The 22,755-nt window shown below is 43.1% G+C and overlaps 1 protein-coding gene across 3 annotated transcripts in view; it reads left to right on the top strand.

Annotated features, from left to right (window-relative positions):
- LRCH2 (leucine rich repeats and calponin homology domain containing 2) overlaps positions 1-22,755 on the top strand; it is a 60,882-nt gene that overhangs the window by 12,230 nt on the left and 25,897 nt on the right. For all 3 annotated transcript variants that reach the window (XM_084813544.1, XM_084813543.1, XM_084813542.1), the window contains exons 2-6: positions 9,078-9,222; positions 13,584-13,710; positions 15,983-16,088; positions 16,185-16,321; positions 16,903-17,036. In XM_084813544.1, the coding sequence (XP_084669670.1) occupies positions 9,078-9,222; positions 13,584-13,710; positions 15,983-16,088; positions 16,185-16,321; positions 16,903-17,036 (649 nt within the window). The remainder of the gene's footprint in view (positions 1-9,077; positions 9,223-13,583; positions 13,711-15,982; positions 16,089-16,184; positions 16,322-16,902; positions 17,037-22,755) is intronic.

The following is a 22,755-nucleotide window of genomic DNA, read 5'->3' as shown; positions in this document are numbered from 1 at the left end:
CCATTTTTTCGTTTGTTCCATGGATGTGTTTCATTGAACAAAATAAGAGCTGTGGGTAGGCAAAACATTGTTTCCTGCTTGTGTTCATGAATGCATTCATGAATGCTCCAAGCACGAAAGCGCTCCCAGAGGGGTGCGCAGGCACACAAAGCCGTGAGGCTGTTCGTATAATGAGGAATGCAAAATTTTATGTGCCTGAATACTTTTGTCTCCAGGGGACACTAAGAAGGTAGAACACCAGGGATCAAGTAATTTTGAATTACCGCTGCTGGGAACGCCCCAGTGTGGAAGGGATTATGACTCTGAGGTGCCTTCTTCAGCTAAGGAATTTGGATTTGTGGGGAAAGGCCAGATTAAAAAACTCAAAGGTTTCAGGCAAGTGAGTATTGAGGAAAGTATTTTCCAATTATAGATGTTTTTGGAATGGCCTCACTAATCCTAGGGTAGCTGCTGTTGTTTTTAAAAATACAAAAAATACCTGTAATGCTTTTATGACAAATGTCCAGCATGAGAATGGCAGCCTCCATTCCTGAGAAATTCTGGATTAAACATAGGTGGGAATGCAGGACTATTTTACAGAGTTCTTCACTTCTGCCATTTGCTGCATTGATTGCATATAGAGAAGTAGGCAACCTTTGGGGGTTGTGGGCACATTTGGTAATTTGAAAAACTTTCCTGGGTGCAACCACAAAATGGCTGCCATGGGAGGTGTAGCCAAAAGGCTGAGTACAAGGTAGAGTTGGGGTCAAAGCCCCAACACATTAACTCGTTTGAACCAACAGTGTTCAACATCAACAGAAATCTATTTCACAATGAACCCATCTGCCAATAAGAAAATGTGATTTATTTATTTATTTATTTATGTGGGAGGCGTAGGGCACCTTGCTGGTTACCAAGGTGTCCAGGGGTGCATTGGTGCCTGTGGGCACCATGTTACCTACTTCAGTAAAGAACATGTGGGCATGTTGCAAGCACATTGAGGACTCTTTAGATTATTGGAGAAGGAGGAGGAGTTGCACACTTTATCTGAAGAACATGCCAGGTATTTGTAGATAGAAACAATTGACAACGTGTGACATTGCAGTAGGTATTTGGAAATGTTCGACATAATTTGTGTTTAGAGTCAGCGGGTTAAGAGGCTGCTTTGTCAAGCAGCTTAACATTCAGCAAAGAAAGGAATTAAGAGTGTGCCTTCCTGCAATGCAGATTGATTACGCTGCTATCACTAGGCCTTTAATTGTGGCCAAATGACCTTTACAACTTCTTAGTTATAATTCTATGCCTGGCACAGTATGGGCTAGCTATTGTTGAATCATAAAACCTCTCAGTCCACCTGCTTGCCTGCAGTCCTTTTACTGCAAATGTGGGATGTCCAATGCAAGAAGATAAGAAGAGACTTGCTGGATCAGGTCCATATAGTTCAGCATTCTTTCTCCAATAGTGGTCAGACTGCTACGACCACTATAAAGCCCTGCATGACTTGGGACTAGGCTATCTGAAAGACTGCCTTCTCCCATACGAGCCTGCTGCTGTTTTAAGATCTTCAGGGGAGACTCTTCTCTCAGTCTCACGGCCATTGGAGGCACATTTGGTGGGGATGTGCGAGAGGTCCTTCTCAGAAGCCGCTCCCAGGCGCTGGAACTCTCTGCCAAAAAGACTAGGCTGACTTTCATTATTGTCCTTCTGCCAGCAGGCAAAGACATTTGTATTCAGGCATGTAAGCTGGTTTGCTGCTGAAGGGGGTTTTAACTGGTTGGGTGCTGTCTGTTTCTTTATATTGCTGTGTCTTGAATTGTGTTAATTTATTTGTTTTTATGCTTTAAGATTTAATAAACAATAAGCATTAACCATACAAGTAGGGCATGAAAGCGCCCCTCCCCCCGCTTGTACAGTTTCAGTGGCTGACCTTGATTCTAGTGTTGTGAGATATGGAGAGAAAATTATTTCTCCACACCATGTATATTTTTATAAGCCCCTGCTGTGTGCTCCCTACCACCCACCACAACCATGCTGGCATCCTCTTGGACTTTTTGTACATTCCATTTTCTTCTGTATATATTCTCCAAGATTCTATTAGTATTTATATCCTGCTTTTCTGAAGACCATTCAAAACACTTTACAAAGAGCAATAAAAAAACCAATTAAGAACATTAAAAGTATATAAAATAACAATAATAAAACATAGTTAAAATCAGCAGTCATACGAATTCCCCAACAGCAGATAATTAGACATAAAGTGCCTGTTGAAATAAAATTGTCTTCAGTAGATGTGTGTACACACAAAGAGAGGGAACCCAATAGGGCATTCTATGTTTTGGTGCCACCACTGAGAAGGCCCCTGTCTCAACAACTGCCTGTCCTCAAGGAGAGCAGAGCTGCCTCTGATAAAAAAAAAAAAAAAAGCCTGGGCAGATTCATATGAGGGGAGGTGGTTCTTGAGATAATCTGGTCCTTGGATGTTCAGGGCTTTAAAAGCAAATTTGTTGTTCAGTCGTTCAGTCGTGTCCGACTCTTCGTGACCCCATGGACCATAGCACGCCAGGCCTTCCTGTCCTGCGCTCTCTCCCGGAGCGTGCTCAAGTTCATATTCATTGCATCCGTGATGCTATCTAGCCATCTCATCCTCTGCCGTCCCCTTCTCCTTTGGCCTTCAGTCTTTCCCAGCATCAGGGTCTTTTCCAGAGAGTTTTCTCTTCGCATTAGGTGGCCAAAATATTGGAGCTTCAGCTTCAGTATCTGTCTTTCCAATGAGCACTCAGGGTTGATTTCCTTTAGGATGGACTGATTTGACCTCCTTGCAGTCCAGGGGACTCGTAAGAGTCTTCTCCAGCACCACAGTTCGAAAGCATCAATTCTTTGGCGCTCAGCCTTCCTTATAGTCCAGCTCTCACAGCCATACATTACTACTGGGAAAAACATAGCTTTGATTAGACGGACCTTTGTCGGCAAGGTGATGTCTCTGCTTCTTACTATGCTGTCTAGGTTTGCCATAGCTTTCCTTCCAAGGAGCAAGCATCTTTTAATTTCATGGCTACAGTCACCGTCTGCGGTGATCTTGGAGCCCAAGAAAGTAAAATCTGTCACTGCTTCCATTTCTTCCCCTTCTATATGCCAGGAAGTGATGGGGCCAGATGCCATGATCTTCGTTTTTTTAATGTTGAGTTTCAAACCAGCTTTTGCACTCTCCTCTTTCACCCTCAACAAGAGGCTCTTGAGATCCTCTTCGCTTTCTGCCATTAGGGTGGTATCATCTGCATATCGAAGATTGTTGATAATTCTCCCAGCAATCTTAATTCCGACCTCTGATTCATCCAACCCGGCATTTCTCATGATGTACTCTGCATATAAGTTAAATAAGCAGGGTGACAATATGCAGCCTTGTCGTACTCCTTTCCCAATTTTGAACCAATCGGTTGTTCCATGTCTGGTTCTTACTGTTGCTTCTTGACCCTCGTACAGGTTTCTCAGGAGACAGGTAAGGTGGTCTGGTACTCCCATCACTTTAAGAATTTGCCAGAGTTTGTTGTGATCCACACAATCAAAGGCTTTAGCGTAGTCAATGAAGCTGAAATAGACATTTTTCTGGAATTCTCTTGCTTTCTCCATGATGCAGCGAATGTTGGCGATTTGATCTCTAGTTCCTCTGCCTCTTCTAAACCCAGCTTGTACTTCCGGAAGTTCTCGGTTCACATACTGCTGAAGCCTAGCTTGTAGGATTTTGAGCATCACCTTGCTGGCATGTGAAATGAGCGCAATTGTGCGGTAGTTTGAACACTCTTTGGCGTTGCCCTTCTTTGGAATTGGAATGTAAACTGACCTTTTCCAGTCTTGTGGCCACTGTTGAGTGTTCCAGATTTGCTGGCATATTGAATGCAGCACTTTAACAGCATCATCTTTTAGGATTTTAAATAGCTCGGCTGGAATACTGTCATCTCCGCTAGCTTTGTTGTTAGTAATGCTTCCTAAGGCCCACTTCACTCTCGAGGATGTCCGGCTCAAGTTCAGTGACCGCACTCTCATGGCTATCAGGGACATTCAGATCTTTCCTGTATAGTTCTTCTGTGTATTCTTGCCACCTCTTCTTAATCTCATCTGCTTCTGTTAGGTCCCTGCCTTCTTTGTCCTTTATCATGCCCGTCTTTGCACAAAACGTTCCCTTGAGATCTCCAATTTTCTTGAAGAGATCTCTAGTCTTTCCCATTCTGTTGTTTTCCTCGATTTCTTTGCATTGTTCATTTAAGAAGGCCTTCTTGTCTCTCCTTGCTATTCTCTGGAACTCTGCATTCAGTTGGGTATATCTTCCCCTTTCTGCCTTGCTTTTCGCTTCCCTTCTTTCGTGAGCTACTTGTAAAGCCTCATCAGACAGCCACTTGGCTTTCTTGCATTTCTTTTTCTTTGGGATGGATTGAGTTGCTGCCTCCTGAACAATGTTACGGACCTCCGTCCATAGTTCCTCAGGCACTCTGTCTATCACGTCTAATCCCTGAAATCTATTCCTCACCTCCACTGTATATTCATCAGGGATATGATTGAGGTCATACCTGAACGGTTTAGTGGTTTTCCCGATGTTCTTCAATTTAAGCCGAAATGTTGCAAGAAGCAGCTCATGATCTGAGCCACAGTCAGCTCCAGGTCTTGTTTTGACTGACTGTATGGAGCTTCTCCATCTTTGGCTGCAAAGGACATAATCAATCTGATTTCGATATTGACCATCTGGTGACGTCCATGTGTAGAGTGGCCTCTTGTGCTGTTGGAAAAGAGTGTTTGCTATGATCAGCATGTTCTCTTGGCAAAACTCTATTAGCTTTTGTCCTGCTTCATTTTGTACACCAAGGCCATGCCTGCCTGTTATCCTGGTGATTTCTTGACTTCCTACTTTAGCATTCCAATCCCCTATGATGAAGAGGACATCTTTTTTTGGTGTTAGTTCTAGAAGGTGTTGTAGGTCTTCATAGAACCGATCACCCTCAGCTTCTTCGGCCTCAGTGGTTGGGGCATAGACTTGAATTACTGTGATGTTGAATGGTTTGCCTTGGATTCGTACTGAGATCATTCTATCATTTTTGAGATTGTACCCCAGTACTGCTTTTCCCACCCTTTTGTTGACTATGAGTGCTACTCCATTTCTTCTAAGGGATTCTTGCCCACAATAGTAGATATGATGGTCACCTGAATTAAATTCGCCCATGCCTGTCCATTTTAGTTCGCTGATTCCCAAGATGTCGATGTTCAATCTTGCCATCTCATGTTTGACCACCTCCAGCTTACCTTGATTCATTGATCTGACATTCCAGGTTCCTAAACAATATTGTTCTTTACAGCATCGGACTTTCTTTTCACCACCAGACACATCCACAGCTGAGTGTCCTTTCGGGTTTGGCCCAGCCGCTTCACTCTTTCTGGCGCTACTTGGAAATTCCCTCTGCTCTTCCCCAGTAGCATATTGGACACCTTCCGACCTGAGGGGCTCATCTTCCGGCGTCATCTCTTTTAGCCTTGTGATACGTTCCATGGGGTTTTCTTGGCAAGAATACTGGAGTGGGTTGCCATTTCCTTCTCCAGTGGACCACATTTTGTCAGAACTCTCTGCCATGACCTGTCCGTCTTGGGTGGCCCTGCATGGCATAGCTTATGGCTTCACTGAGTTACGCAAGCCCCTTCGCCACAACAAGGCAGTGATCCATGAAGGGGTTAAAAGCAAATACTTGCACTTTAAATGGAACTCTCAAATAAATGGGTAATTAATGTAGATGATATAAGATCTCAGTGGGCCCCAGATAGCACTCTGGCAACCATTCTTTGGAGCAGTTGTAGTTTCCAAATTGTTTTGAAAGACAGCCCCACACAGAGAACACTGCAGTAGTCCAGTCTGCAAGTAACTAGGGCATGAATATCTGATGCAAAATCCATCTTCTTTAGGTAAGACTGTGTAAAAGGGTTGATAAAAGAGTTGCGGTAAAAGTTGATAGAAGTGTTGTGGCCATCATTGTCACCTGGGTATCCAGTGAAAGCACAGAATGCACAGGTGTACATCCTGTGGATTACCTCCACTTGCTCCTTCAGGAGGAGTTTGGCCTCATCTAGAATAGGCTGAACATTCTCTCCCAAAGCACCAGACCCTCTGAGCTAACAATACCACCTCCTTATCTGGATCAGGTTCTAGCTCTTGAATGGATACCGGTTTTAATAACCATTAAGTGTCCTGAAGAGAGACTTGATCCAATTGACTTTCCCTTTCAGTATCATTTTTTAAATCCCCTCATTTTGAGAAGTTTTCTCTTTTGAAAATAACATTTAATATTTGAAATTAAATAATAATTCCTGATTTTCAAAGGCATGTCAGTGTTTATGGTAGTGGCCAGGCCCATGCTGAGCTCCGGGTGGAGTGGCTTAGTTGCCACCATAGTCTAGAAATGAATTCTCCCCTCCCCATTGCCTTTTCCTTGTGTGTTGTGTCTTTTTTAGATTGTTAGCCTGCGGGCAGGGACTGTCTTCTTTGTTCATTGTTTGTAAGCCACTCCGGGAGCCTTTTTTGACTGAGGAGCGGGATAAAAATGCAATCACTTGATTGACTGATCGATAGATAGATAGATAGATAGATAGCTCAGACTACAGTTCTTGACCAGACATTGTGGACATTATTTATATATACTGTTCCTAATGCTTATGCTATATATGTATATTTATATATACTGTTCCTAATGCTATGCTTATTTCCCCAGGGATTTGATGACTTTAATCCATTTATACACTGCCTTTCTGTCAATGTACTCAAGGCAGTTCACAGTGTATAATAATGGCTTACAGGAGACCCAATATAAAAGGAAAAAAGAGCATGGAGGGTAGAGGAAAATAAGCAAATTCAGCTTTTAACTCCTGTGACCTTTAGTATTGTAACATTTGCAGCCCCGGATACCTGAAGGGGCACCTTCTTCCACATTAACCTGTCAGCTAGATTATCATTAGAGGCTCTTCTCCAGAGTACCTTCACCTTAGAATTAGGTGTGTGGTGACTCAGAAAAGGACTTTTCAGTTGTGGTTCCCTGCCTCTGGAATGGCGGCTCCAGGAAGGGTGGTTTTGGTACTAGTAGAAGACCTTTTTATACTGGGTATTTTAAAACCTGACTATGCTCTTTAGGTTTTATCCTTCGCTGTAACTTTATATTTTGTACTGCTGCTGTGTTTTGTCTGTCTTGGTTATCGTTTTCTTGGTTATGCTTATTTAAAATAGTATTGTAAAATTGTGTTTATCTGTTCTTAGGCACCCTAGGGAGCAGTAATGCTGAAGCATAGCCTATATATCTTTGAAATAAATAAAATAAATACTATAGGGATTAAAGTCTGTCAGATATCTCTAAAATACCTCTAGGGGTTAGACTTTAATTGGGAAATTATTGTATGGCGTGTCCTTTTATCATATAGGCTCCTGCAGATGGTCTTCAGCTTTTCACAGGGCCATGATTTATTTCTTTGTGAGACAAAACAGTACTGATCTTCTAGCTTCCTTTTTCTGGTGGAATGAAGTAAGAGCAGTGGAATAGAGACAGGGAAGGAAAGATGTGACTGGGGGACATATTAATCAGCCTTTTGGAGTTGCTTTTGTTTCAGTCTGTTCATGTGACAGGAGAGAGCACAAGGGATGAAGCCAAATTCAGTGTTCTTTATCTGGCATCTAAAAGTTAGTATTCAGCTGTGCTTGATCCCATAGTTCTCACTCCCCCCCCCCCAGCTGCCCTTTGAAAAGGTCTATTAAATTAGAAGACATACAGAGGAAATATCTGCAAATTGAAAAGGATCATTTTAAAGACTATGAACAGCTGAGTTTCTCCATTGACAGTGTGGGCATTTCTTAGTCTACTTCATTGGCACATGGATTGCTAATACATCTTTTCCAAGCAGTGGTAGAAGAATGTCTTGGTCTCTGAAAGAACTGGGCATGTTTAGCCTTGAGAAGAGAAGACTGAGGGGAGATATGATAGCACTCTTCAAGTACTTGAAAGGTTGTCACAGAGAAGAAGGCCAGGATCTCTTCTTGATCATCCCAGAGTGCAGGACACGGAATAATGGGCTCAAGTTACAGGAAGCCAGATTCCGGCTGAACATCAGGAAAAACTTCCTGACTGTTAGAACAATACGACAATGGAACCAATTACCTAGGGAGGTGGTGGGCTCTCCCACACTGGAGGCGTTCAAGACGAGGCTGGACAGCCATCTGTCAGGGATGCTCTGACTTGGATTCCTGCATTGAGCAGGGGGTTGGACTCGATGGCCTTGTAGGCCCCTTCCAACCCTACTATTCTATGATTCTGTGATTCTTCATAATGCTGAGTATTATGTATACAGTGTCACCAACATATGCAATGCTTTACAGAGTTTTATAATCAACAATAAATCCTTGCCTCAGATAGCTTACAGCAATAGCTGGGGTCAGGGAGAAAGAGATACAGGTAACAAGGGGTGGGAGGAAAGCCAGGAGAAGCACTGGTAATCAATGTGGTTACTTATACTTAAATACATACATACATACATACATACATACATACTTGGGCTTCACTGCAGTTCAAGAGGAAGGTTAAGAGGTTAGTCCAAAGACTTCCATGGAAAAAGTGAGCCATCAGGTGGTAGATGCCTTCTCCTAGTCAGGAAAGATCAGCTACTGACGGAACGAAGAACAGCTACTATTTTAAAATCATTATTGCTGCAGCTGCTGAGAAGGATGAGTTGCTGAAGGGGAGCAATGGCTCCTCTTTTTTCTCTTCAAGTACATAAGACAAGGTCATGGTAAGCCCATTCTCAGCGCCTTCTCCTTCCCTAGTCTAGTGTTCTAAATACTGGTGGAAGGGAGCCCATTCTCAGAACTTGAAATGGGCACAAGAGGACACCCATCCACACAGACTGTGAATGCTCAATTTTTAAAAATCTAACCCTAGTTTATTTTATACAATCAGATTGCCAGACAATTATGCTAAAGCTATAGCATCTTTCAAGAATAGCGTGCTACTTATACATCTCTCCAATTTTAAGTAGAAGACTGAGCCCTGGAAATGCTTTTTTTTCTTTCTCTCCTCCATTTTTAGATCTTTCCAAGAACAGATTTGCTGAAATTCCTCCTGATGTATGGCAGTTTGCACCACTTGAGACATTGAATTTGTATCACAACTGCATCAAATTAATCCCTGAAGCAATTAGAAACCTGCAAATGTTAACATATCTAAATATCAGGTGGGTAATCTCTCCCTTGCATACATAATTGCTTGGCATCAAAGGTAGACTTCCACCTCATCAGAACTTCAGTTTATCCCCATCTGTCTGTGTGGAAGTGTTGACTGGAGAACGATTTTTTCAGTCTGTAAATCACAGAGACTGCCAAAAGGTAAACTGCAAGGAAGTCTAATTTTGTCCCCAATATTCCTTTTTTCAGATTATGATCTTTGAGATGAAAAGGTAAAGGTTTGAAATTAACTCAGTTTCAGCTTCTAGGAATTAAACTAATATTGAAAGCATTGCTGACCTTGCATGCCTGTGGAAAAATGGCTGGATCAACTACAACATAGGAGAAATTACGTTTTCTGAAAGAAAGGAATGTTGGTGTGCTCTGTGTGTTGTGCCTGCTACCTTTGGTGTACACCATTTTTGGCTTGGAATAGAGTATGGGCAACTTCTTACATGATGCTTTTCCTACATGGGTGTAACAAGCAACTGTTATATGTGAAAAAAGTATTATTGTCTCTTGGCACATGCATATACAGAGTAATCTGGACCTGTGATAATCATACATGATGGGTGCACATTTCTCCCCCTACTCCAGAGAGTACCACTGTGAAGTGACCCTTTGGTGTTGTGGAATTGGCAGCTACTCCATTAGCTTTCTCAAATGGTGTCTCTTCATAACTGACTTTTGTAAACTGGTGAAACTGAGTGACTGGTATCTATAATGAGCTTGTCAGCTGTGCTTTTAGTTCTTAACCCTATTTGCATCCCTAATTCTGCACACTAGGTATGTGACAACATGTTTAAATTAGTCAAGTTTTGAGAGATTAGAGATCATAGTGGAAGAACTGACTTCTTGTTACAGGGGACCTCGTTCCACAACTTGCATATCCTTAACCTTAAAACTGGAAAAGGCTACAAAGGAGAGCTGCAGTGGTGATAAATGGGCACAGGAGGCGAAAACGCTCAGGGAACTGGGTATGAGAGAAGTTTATAGGAGGCCACAATTGTCCTCAGCTTCATAAAAAGAGCCCAGGGAGAACAAACATTTGTTCTTCTTGTTCTTGGAAGAAAGGATAAAGAACAACGGGTTTAAATGATAAAGATATTAATTTGAGACTAATATTAGGAAAGGTTTCCTAACTCCTAGGATCAGCTGAGTAATGCACCAGGCTTTCTAGGGAGCTTGTGAAATCTCCTTTGGATGATTTTGAGACAAGATAGGGAAGTACCTGTCTGGAGTGTTTTAGGGTGCTTGTGGATATTGGCTGTCTAGGTCCTTTTAGCTCCTACATCTCAAGATGTCTTGTAGAATCATCAAAAGTGGCAGTGCAGTTTCCCTTACCAGGTTCCTTTGTCTGTGATCTGATCTTGGACACTGTGAGGCTCTTGAAATGTCAGTGGCCTCATAAGCTACGCTTAGAACGCCGTGTGCTCACAGAACTCTCTCCTCCACATAACATCTGTTCCTTTAAGAAAATAGAATGAAAGTGCTTATATCTAAAATATGATGCCATATTGTTAAGCATTCATTTTTTATGCTAGGAGATACTATCTGGTTTGTGGAAAGGCAACATTAGACATCTAATGGATCAAAATGCTGAGTAAATTTGCTAGATTAGGTGTGTGTGCTGTCCTCACACGAGATCTCTTCACTCCCCCCACCCCCCCAAATTCAGGATAGGTGGGTGAAATAAAATTGCAGGCTTAACTTGATTTTGAGCTTTTTGCTTCAATATACAGTCATGTGAAAAAGAAAGTACACCCTCTTTGAGTTCTATGGTTTTACGTATCAGGACATAATAAAAATCATCTGGTCTTTAACAGGTCTTAAAATTAAGTAAATACAACCTCAGATGAACAACAACACCTGACATATTACACCATGTCATTATTTATTTTACAGAAATAAAGCCAAAATGGAGAAGCCATGTGTGAAAACTAAGTACACCTTATGATTCAGTAGCTTGTAGAACCACCTTTAGCAGCAGTAACTTGAAGTAATCGTTTTCTGTATGACTTTATCAGTCTCTCACATCTTTGTGGAGGAATTTTGGTCCACTCTTCTTTACAACATTGCTTCAGTTCATTGAGGTTTGCGGGCATTTGTTTATGCACAGCTCTCTTAAGGTCCCGCCACAGCATTTCAATCGGGTTGAGGTCTGGACTTTGACTGGGTCATTGCAACACCTTGATTCTTTTCTTTTTCAGCCATTCTGTTGTAGATTTGCTGGTGTGCTTGGGATCATTGTCCTGTTGCATGACCCAATTTCGACCAAGCTTTAGCTGTCGGACAGATGGCCTCACATTTGACACTAGAATATTTTGGTATACAGAGGAGGTCATGGTTGACTCAATGAATGCAAGGTGCCCAGGTCCTGTGGCTGCAAAACAAGCCCAAATCATCACCCCTCCACCACCGTGCTTGACAGTTGGTATGAGATGTTCGTGCTGATATGCTGTGTTTGGTTTTCACCAAACATGGCTCTGTGCATTATGGCCAAACATCTCCACTTTGGTCTCGTCTGTCCAAAGGACATTGTTCCAGAAGTCTTATGATTTGTTCAGATGCAACTTTGCAAACCTAAGCCATGCTGCCATGTTCTTTTTAGAGATAAGAGGCTTTCTCCTGGCAACCCTTCCAAACAAACCATACTTGTTCAGTCTTCTTCTAATTGTACTGTCATGAACTTTAACATTTAACATGCTAACTGAGGCCTGTAGAGTCTGAGATGTAACTCTTGGATGTTTTGCAGTTTCTCTGAGCATTGCACGGTCTGCCCTTGGGGTGAATTTGCTGGGACGTCCACTCCTGGACAGATTGGCAACTGTCTTGAATGTTTTCCACTTGTGAATAATCTTCCTCACTGTGGAATGATGGACTTTAAATTGTTTGGAAATGGCCTTATAACCCTTCCTAGACTGATAGGCAGCAACAATTGCTTCTCTAAGATCACTGCTGATGTCTTTACTCTTTGGCATTGTGTTAACACACACCTGAATGCTCGAGACCAGCAAACTCCTGAGACTTCAGCTTTTATAGAGGTGGTCACACTTGCTGATGATCAGTTAATCAAGGGCATTTGATTAGCAAATGCTAATCAAATGGTGCTGAATGGGGTACGGCTACCCTTGAAAGACCAGGTCCGCAGCCTGGGGGTCATTTTAGATTCCCAGCAGTCCATGGAGGCTCAGGTGTCAGCTGTGAGCCGGACAGTGCTGTACCAACTCCATCTGATACGGCGGCTGCGCCCCTGCCTTCCCGACCATCTGCTCCCATCGGTAGTACACGCCTTGGTCTCCTCTTGTTTAGATTACTGTAATGCGCTCTATGTGGGGTTACCCTTGAAGACAGTTCGGAAGCTGCAGCTGGTACAGAATGCGGTGGCTCACCTGATTACAGCCGGCGAGATCACATCACTCCAGTGCTGAAGGAGTTGCACTGGTTACCAGTTGTTTTCTGGGCCAAATTCAAGGTGTTGGTTTTGATCTTTAAAGCCCTATATGGTTCCGGCCCAGCCTATCTTAAGGAGCGCCTCCAGCAACACCAGACAGGCTACTTAACATGATCAGCCTCGGATGGCCTTCTCTCTGTCCCATCAGCCAGGACAGCTAGGCTGGTGAGGATGAGGGAGAGGGACTTCTCTGTGGTGGCCCCCACTCTGTGGAACTCCCTCCCTAGGGAACTCCACCATGCCCCCTCTTCAATGAGCTTCCGCCGCGCATTAAAAACGTGGTTGTTCAGGCAGGCATTTGGGGTGGGTTAGGGTATTTTTATGATGTTTTTAATGTAGAATTTTATTGTTTTAACTGTTTTGTTGCTGTACATCGCCCAGAGTGGCTGGGTGACCAATAAATTTAATAAATAAATAAATAAATAAATAAATTTTATTGATAAATAGCAGCACCTGGCTGCTACTTGGCCTCTTCATACCTATGGAAGCAGTAAGGGTGTACTTAGTTTTTCACACATGGCTTCTCCATTTTGGCTTTATTTCTGTAAAATAAATAATGACACAGTGTAATATGTCATGTGTTGTTGTTCCTCTGAGGTTGTATTTACCTAATTTTAAGACCTGCTAAGGACCAGATGATTTTTATTATGTCCTGATATGTAAAACCATAGAACTCAAAGAGGGTGTACTTTCTTTTTCACATGACAGTATGTGTATGGTGGAAACAGCCATTATGCCATAAGGCACTTTATTACCTTATAGTTGTGATCCATGAACTACTTCAATGGAATTTACACTAAACTAACAGTACTGTCAGTTCAAGTGAACACGTAATGGTTTTAAGTGGCTTGTGTATTTCAAAATGTGAGTATTAACAGCAGCCAGATATTAACCACATAATTTCTTTCATCTTTCTAGTCGAAATCTTTTATCAACATTGCCAAAATACCTCTTTGAGCTGCCGCTTAAAGTTTTGGTTGTCAGCAATAATAAGCTTGTGTCCATTCCTGAAGAAATTGGAAAGTTGAGAGACTTAATGGAATTGGTGAGTATCATCGCATAATCATTCTTTCCACTTAGCCTTTAGAGCTATTTCTTTAACCCTAAGTCAATTGTAAGCCCAACTACAACCAATAGAAAGCTGTTAAAATTAGCCCTTTCATATTGAAGTATCCTATGGCGGGGATGGGCAGTCTTCAGGTTTGCTAGTTCTACTAGTTGCTCCCATAGAGGCACATCATGGTGTCCTCTAGGCTATTTGCTCCTCTCCACTAGACCACAGTGATTTTTTTTTAATGGCCCCCCATTTCCCTGTGCTGGTCCTCTCTACTTGTTATTCCTCCCTGGGCCTTTACTGCTGCTACACCCCCACCCCCCCCACACACGTGTATTCTGATTGGGCATCAGCAGGCCTTAGGATTAGCTGGCAGCATGTCTGAAGAAAAAAGTAGGAGACATGAGATCTAGTGACTGAGATAAGCTACACTTGTCAGTGGATAGAAACTAGGTAGGGGTCTGTGGGGTGGGGGGAGAAAGAGACCAAATGGGGGAGGGAACGGAAAGAGAGCTTTTGGGGAAAAGCAAGAGTGCCTTTGCAGCACCACTGAGCAGCTGTAGCCTGTCCCTCAAAGAGAATTTGGAGGAGGAGGAGACGAATGAGGTTTTTGGGGGTCAGGGGGAGCAGTGAGTTTGCTCCTGGCAGAGAGAGAGATTTTGAAGGGACTGAGAGAGAGCTTGCTTTCAGTGAAATATGTGCTCTATTGTAGCAGAAAATTGGGTTTGAAAGAGAGGCTTTATGTTTTGGTGTTCAGATGCTCTTTCTGCCTTATATTCAGCTGCCATTTGGTGAAAGCCCCTGCCCCCCCGGCAGCCATTTGGTGACTATGCTCATGACCCTTTCTCACAATTCCAAATCTGTCCACTGGCCCCAAAAGGTTGGGAACCCTTGTATTAATTTTTTACTTGAACTCTGAGGCCCACCAGGTAGGAAAATAGTGGCTGGGGAAGGGGTGAATTTATTGATTTGATTTGATTTGATTTGTACCCCCACCTTTCTACCCAGACAAATGGCACTAAAGGTGAAGACATAGAATTAAGGAACAGGATGCATCTGAGCACATGCTTGGCACAGGAATTTGTTTTATTACCAACTGGGGTTGTCTTTCTATTTCTGATTTTTAAAATCTGTTACTGAATTTTGAATCTTAGCACTGCTGCTGGGTTTTATTTTGTTTTTAATTTTATTTCATACTGTAGCTTTAAACATTTATATTATATTTTATAGTGTTGCATTTTATGGTATTAATTTTTGTGAAACACTAAGAGAGCTTCGATTATTGGGTGGTGTAGAAATGTAATCAATCAATAGTCCTTTCACACAGAAATCCCCTCCTGGTTTTTCCCTAAGCTTTCCATTGCAGCAGCCTAATCTAGGGGGGGGAAACCCCACGTTTTTGTTGCTGTTGTTAAACAATAGAAAATAAGAAACCCTTAGATCTACCAGTAGATCCTGATCTACTTTCAGCCCACCTTTGTCTATCTTTTGAATAGTGTTGCAGTGTATCTTCATTCTGTGATAGTGACACAAAGGGCTTTTGCTTCATTTGTTTAATATTTTAAAAATGTTTGTTGTTTTGGTTTAATGTTTGCTATAAGTATCTTGAGATTAAAACAAAAGGCTGCATATTTTGTGAATGTAATGCTAGTAGGGTCCTGCTGTTTTTTTCTATGGATGGAATTAATCATGAAATCTAACTTGGATTCACTTTCGTACATATGTTCCAGTCTCCCCAATAAAAGTGGATTTCAGGTGCATTATTCATCATAAGGAAACTTCCCTCCTTCAAGGGACAGAACTTTTTCATTTGATTGACCACATATTTTTCCATAGAGTGGAATCCTCTGGACTGTGAAGCCCTTGACAGTGATGTACTTCACTGTCAAGATTCATAGGAACTCTGCAGATTTAGATGAGCACTTTTCCCTAGCCTACTATATACCCATCTGCTGTCATCTTTCCTCTCCCACAATGCCAGTGTATTCCCATGTAAGGAGGATTCTGATCTCTCATCTGTTTCAATCTCAAATATAAGTCTTGTTTAAAAGCAAAGACAAAAAACTTCTGTCATATTTTAGGACACCATCTCTTTTCCCCTTGGATTGCAGTCACGGATGCTGTTTTAAACGTTCTGTTTAAAAGACAGGCTTTATATCTCATCACAATACATCTGCTTGCTTCAGCCCATCTTCTGTCATAGCTGCTTCTTAAAATTTCAGTTGAGTTCTTTGGCTTTCTGACTTCTTGTCTCTTAACATAGGATATTAGCTGCAATGAGATCCAGGTCCTTCCCCAGCAAATAGGAAAACTGCAGTCACTAAAAGAATTAAATTTAAGACGAAATAATCTCCATATGCTGCCTGATGGTGAGTTCCTATCTTCCACCTTCTTCCAGCTTCCTCACTGAGTCATTTAAACAGTGTAAATCTTTTGTGTTTTTTTTCTTTCTTACCCACGAACAGAATTAGGAGATCTTCCCTTGGTCAAGCTGGACTTCTCTTGTAATAAAATCACAGAGATACCAGTCTGTTACCGGAAGCTGCGTCAGTTGCAAGTAATAATTTTGGATAACAATCCAATGCAGATACCACCGGCACAGGTTTGATAAAATCCTTCCATTTTCTTCAGTTTAGAAATGGGGAGGGGTTTGCATGCGATACTTACTCACCCAGCTGCCTGTGGATTAAGGAAATAGCCCGTTTTTACCAAAAATCCACTTATAGAAGTAGCTTTTGTGCTTGATTACTTCTCAGTGTTAGTTTAATATGCATGTCGAAAATTGGCTGGAGGCAAAGTATGTCTCTGTAAGTCAGTTGCTCATATTCTGGCATGGGTTTTACTTTTCCCAAGTTACTTAAGATGTAGGGGAAATTAACACAAAAAACCAGACCTCTGTTGCTGTTTAATGTTTTCACCACATGTTTTAGTCAGCATTGATCTATAACATCTAGAAAGGTGAGCAGCTGCAGCTGCCACTGACGTTGATGAATATGTTGGACCCGGTTCAGCTTTCCCATTTCTTTATACTGCAGGGGCAGCCCAAATAGCACCAGTGTGAATTTGCCTAAGCTAACTGCTGTTTTATGCATGACATCTGGGTGAAGGTTTGAGATAACAGATGAAAATGGCTCCAAAAGGTTTCTGGCTAAATCTATGTTTCTCCCATATGCTTTTCAATAGATATGTTTAAAGGGCAAAGTACACATATTTAAATTCCTCAGCATTCAAGCATGCCTCAGAATGGATAAAAAGCCAGATTCCTTGGATTTGCCATCCCTGGGTAAAAGAATTCCTTCCCAGCCACTCACCGACAGGTAAAGTTACCATCACTTTTCAGAATGTATAAAATGAATGTTTATAAATCTTCTTAAGTTCTGTTTTAAGTTCCACTTTATTCTAATCATTTCAACACTTGAGGGTCAAGGTTATTTTATTTATTTATTTATTTATTTATTTATTTCATTTCTCTACCGCCCAATAGCCGAAGCTCTCTGGGCGGTTCACAAAAATTAAATCCAAGCAGCACACAATAAAACAATTTAAAATATTGTTGTTGTTGTTCAGTCGTTCAGTCGTGTCCGACTCTTCGTGACCCCATGGACCATAGCATGCCAGGCCTTCCTGTCCTGCGCTCTCTCCCGGAGCGTGCTCAAGTTCATATTCATTGCATCCGTGATGCTATCTAGCCATCTCATCCTCTGCCGTCCCCTTCTCCTTTGGCCTTCAGTCTTTCCCAGCATCAGGGTCTTTTCCAGGGAGTTTTCTCTTCGCATTAGGTGGCCAAAATATTGGAGCTTCAGCTTCATTATCTGTCCTTCCAATGAGCAGTCAGGGTTGATTTCCTTTAGGATGGACTGATTTGACCTCCTTGCAGTCCAGGGGACTCGTAAGAGTCTTCTCCAGCACCACAGTTCGAAAGCATTGATTCTTCGGCGCTCAGCCTTCCTTATAGTCCAGCTCTCACAGCCATACATTACTACTGGGAAAACCATAGCTTTGATTAGACGGACCTTGGTCGGCAAGGTGATGTCTCTGCTTCTTACTATGCTGTCTAGGTTGGCCATAGCTTTCCTCCCAAGGAGCAAGCGTCTTTTAATTTCATGGCTACAGTCACCGTCTGCGGTGATCTTGGAGCCCAAGAAAGTAAAATCTGTCACTGCTTCCATTTCTTCCCCTTCTATATGCCAGGAAGTGATGGGGCCAGATGCCATGATCTTCGTTTTTTTAATGTTGAGTTTCAAACCAGCTTTTAAACTCTCCTCTTTCACCCTCAACAAGAGGCTCTTTAGATCCTCTTCGCTTTCTGCCATTAGGGTGGTATCGTCTGCATATCGGAGGTTATTGATAATTCTCCCAGCAATCTTAATTCCGACCTCTGATTCATCCAACCCAGCATTCCTCATGATGTACTCTGCATATAAGTTAAATAAGCAGGGTGACAATATGCAGCCTTGTCGTACTCCTTTCCCAATTTTGAACCAATCAGTTGTTCCATGTCTGGTTCTTACTGTTGCTTCTTGACCCTCGTACAGGTTTCTCAGGAGACAGGTAAGGTGGTCTGGTACTCCCATCACTTTCAGAATTTGCCACAGTTTGTTGTGATCCACACAATCAAAGGCTTTAGCGTAGTCAATGAAGCAGAAATAGACGTTTTTCTGGAATTCTCTTGCTTTCTCCATGATGCAGCGAATGTTGGCGATTTGATCTCTAGTTCCTCTGCCTCTTCGAAACCCAGCTTGTACTTCCGGTAGTTCTCGGTTCGCATACTGCTGAAGCCTAGCTTGTAGGATTTTGAGCATCACCTTGCTGGCATGTGAAATGAGCGCAATTGTGCGGTAGTTTGAACACTCTTTGGCGTTGCCCTTCTTTGGAATTGGAATGTAAACTGACCTTTTCCAGTCTTGTGGCCACTGTTGAGTGTTCCAGATTTGTTGGCATATTGAATGCAGCACTTTAACAGCATCATCTTTTAGGATTTTAAATAGCTCGGCTGGAATACTGTCATCTCCGCTAGCTTTGTTGTTAGTAATGCTTCCTAAGGCCCACTTCACTCTCGAGGATGTCCGGCTCAAGTTCAGTGACCGCACTCTCATGGCTATCAGGGACATTCAGATCTTTCCTGTATAGTTCTTCTGTGTATTCTTGCCACCTCTTCTTAATCTCATCTGCTTCTGTTAGGTCCCTGCCTTCTTTGTCCTTTATCATGCCCGTCTTTGCACAAAACGTTCCCTTGAGATCTCCAATTTTCTTGAAGAGATCTCTAGTCTTTCCCATTCTGTTGTTTTCCTCGATTTCTTTGCATTGTTCATTTAAGAAGGCCTTCTTGTCTCTCCTTGCTATTCTCTGGAACTCTGCATTCAGTTGGGTATATCTTCCCCTTTCTGCCTTGCTTTTCGCTTCCCTTCTTTCGTGAGCTACTTGTAAAGCCTCATCAGACAGCCACTTGGCTTTCTTGCATTTCTTTTTCTTTGGGATGGATTGAGTTGCTGCCTCCTGAACAATGTTACGGACCTCCGTCCATAGTTCCTCAGGCACTCTGTCTATCACGTCTAATCCCTGAAATCTATTCCTCACCTCCACTGTATATTCATCAGGGATATGATTGAGGTCATACCTGAACGGTTTAGTGGTTTTCCTGACGTTCTTCAATTTAAGCCGAAATGTTGCAAGAAGCAGCTCATGATCTGAGCCACAGTCAGCTCCAGGTCTTGTTTTGACTGACTGTATGGAGCTTCTCCATCTTTGGCTGCAAAGGACATAATCAATCTGATTTCGATATTGACCATCTGGTGACGTCCATGTGTAGAGTGGCCTCTTGTGCTGTTGGAAAAGAGTGTTTGCTATGATCAGCATGTTCTCTTGGCAAAACTCTATTAGCTTTTGTCCTGCTTCATTTTGTACACCAAGGCCATGCCTGCCTGTTATCCCGGTGATTTCTTGACTTCCTACTTTAGCATTCCAATCCCCTATGATGAAGAGGACATCTTTTTTTGGTGTTAGTTCTAGAAGGTGTTGTAGGTCTTCATAGAACCGATCAACCTCAGCTTCTTCGGCCTCAGTGGTTGGGGCATAGACTTGAATTACTGTGATGTTGAATGGTTTGCCTTGGATTCGTACTGAGATCATTCTATCATTTTTGAGATTGTACCCCAGTACTGCTTTTCCCACCCTTTTGTTGACTATGAGTGCTACTCCATTTCTTCTAAGGGATTCTTGCCCACAATAGTAGATATGATGGTCACCTGAATTAAATTCGCCCATGCCTGTCCATTTGAGTTCGCTGATTCCCAAGATGTCGATGTTCAATCTTGCCATCTCATGTTTGACCACCTCCAGCTTACCTTGATTCATTGATCTGACATTCCAGGTTCCTAAACAATATTGTTCTTTACAGCATCGGACTTTCTTTTCACCACCAGACACATCCACAGCTGAGTGTCCTTTCGGGTTTGGCCCAGCCGCTTCACTCTTTCTGGCGCTACTTGGAAATTCCCTCTGCTCTTCCCCAGTAGCATATTGGACACCTTCCGACCTGAGGGGCTCATCTTCCGGCGTCATCTCTTTTAGCCTTGTGATACGTTCCATGGGGTTTTCTTGGCAAGAATACTGGAGTGGGTTGCCATTTCCTTCTCCAGTGGACCACATTTTGTCAGAACTCTCTGCCATGACCTGTCCGTCTTGGGTGGCCCTGCACGGCATAGCTTATGGCTTCACTGAGTTACGCAAGCCCCTTCGCCACAACAAGGCAGTGATCCATGAAGGGGAATTTAAAATATACAGAACATTAAAACCACAATATAACAATACAACCACAATAAAACCTAGCAGCAGTGCAGGAGTTTAAAATACAGATTTAAAACAGCAAAGATAAAAATTTAGAAAGCTAAAATGCTAAAATGCCTGGGAAAATAAAAAGGTCTTCACCTGGTGCCGAAAGGAATACAATGTAGGCGCCAGGCGAACCTCACTAGGGAGCTCATTCCAGAGCCGGGGTGCCACAGCAGAAAAAGCCCTCCTCCTAGTAGCCACCTGCCTCACTTCCTTTGGCAGGGGCTCACGGAGAAGGGCCGCTGATGATGATCTTATATTCTTTTAAACTGTTGTGCTATTTATACCTTAACATTTTAATATGTGCCTGGGAGGACTATTGGGCAACTCAGGGAGTCAGAGAGGTGCCACCATAACTGTGGTCACGGGCAGGGGGAGGTATGGCATTGGGGGATTAACAGGCCAGATGAGGAGAAGAGGGGCTAGACACCTTACAGCTGTCCCCTCTTCTGGTTCTTCCCCCAACCTGATGGTTCCTGGCAGCCTTACCAGTCTGCCCTCGGGTCTGGTGCTGCTGCTGCTGCTGAATGCCAGGTCGGTCCAAAATAAAATCTCCCTCATCCATGATTTGATTGTGGATGAAGGGGCTGACCTGGCATGTATTACTGAGACCTGGGTGGGGCAACTGGGAGGGGTCACTCTCTCCCAGCTGTGCCCTCCTGGGTACTCGGTGCAGCACCAGCACCGACTTGAGGGTCGGGGAGGGGGGGTTGCCGTGGTCTATAGGAATTCAATCTCCCTCTCCAGGCTTCCTGCTCATTCGAGCGCAGATCTTGAGTGTTTGTACCTTGTGTTGGGTACCCGGGACAGATTGGGAATTCTGTTGGTGTACCGTCCACCCCGCTGCCCATCAGACTCCCTGCCTGAGCTGACAGAGGTGGTCTCGGACTTGGTGTTGAGGACCCCTAGGATGATGGTCCTGGGGGATCTCAACTTCCATGCCGAGGCCACTGTATCCGGGGCGGCTCAGGACTTCATGGCTGCCATGACAACCATGGGGCTGTCCCAACATGTCATCGGCCCAAAGCATACAAAAGGACACACGCTTGATCTGGTTTTCTCGACTGGGCAGGAGGATGGTGATCTGAAAGTGGAGGAATTAACATCTGTCCCTTTGTCATGGTCAGATCACTTCCTGCTGAGGTTTAGACTCCTGGCGGCCTTTCCCCTCTGCAAGGGTGGGGGACCTATTAAAATGGTCCGCCCCTGGAGATTAATGGATTCCGATGGATTCCAGAGGGCTCTGGGGGATTTTCCTGCTGGTATGGCTGGTGCTCCTGTCGAAGCCCAGGTCGCTCTGTGGAATGCAGAGATGACTCGGGCGGTTGACACTATCGCGCCCAAGCGCCCTCTCCCTCTGAGCAGAGCCCGGCCAGCTCCTTGGTATACACCTGAGCTGAGCTTATTGCAGGCTTAGGATGCTGTCCTCCTACCTACCATTCTTGTGCAGACTCCTTTCATGTCAAGAGGGCTTGTACTTGCAGTGAGTTCCTTCCCTTAGTAATCTAAGCGTTATACCAATTATGTGCTCATTTAAAATGTTCCATCTTGTAAAGAATCATCTGTAATCCAATGGCCTTTTAAACTCCTCCTAGCCTCTCTTGCCACACTAATCACTCCCTTCCCCATGTATTATTTACTTAATGGCCATAGTTTAGCATTACAAGAATGAGCCTGTTTGAGCCTTGAGTGCAAGTTCTCCTCTGGCTTGGAGGAGATTAGAAGCATATGCTTTTTAGTTTAAACCAACCACAATTAGTTGTTGCATCCAAGCTGGCCCAACCTGTTTAGTTTAAACCATAGTTTATTGAAACAAGTCAAGATCGGAAACCAGGTTTCCAATCTTCTCCTCACAGCTGCACTGGAGGAGGAAGAAGGGGAAGTGCTTGTGCCCAAGGCCTGAGCAGGCATGTTTCCATAATGGTAAACTGGTTTAGCATTGCATCCAAACCAAGCCAGTTATTCAAAATAAAACATCCCGTATTCAAAACAACTTACTCGCTGAATAATTGTAAAGGTGTCACTTTTCCCATGCCCACAGAGGTCAGTATATAAGTTACTTTTCTACTTGAATGCAACTAGGGATGGGAGAACTAGGGATGTTCGAGGTCTCTGACATCCTCGGGACTTCACTTGGAAGCTCAGTTTCACTTCGAAGCTCTCTTATTTTCGTTTGTGACATGTTTTTCAGTTCATTCAAATGGG

Source organism: Heloderma suspectum, chromosome 9 (assembly GCF_057233095.1).
Source record: "Heloderma suspectum isolate Gila_16-S chromosome 9, 16-S_ref, whole genome shotgun sequence".
Lineage (NCBI taxonomy): Eukaryota > Metazoa > Chordata > Lepidosauria > Squamata > Helodermatidae > Heloderma > Heloderma suspectum.
The sequence above is the reverse complement of the archived record's forward strand: the minus strand, read 5'-3'. Positions and strand labels throughout refer to the sequence as shown.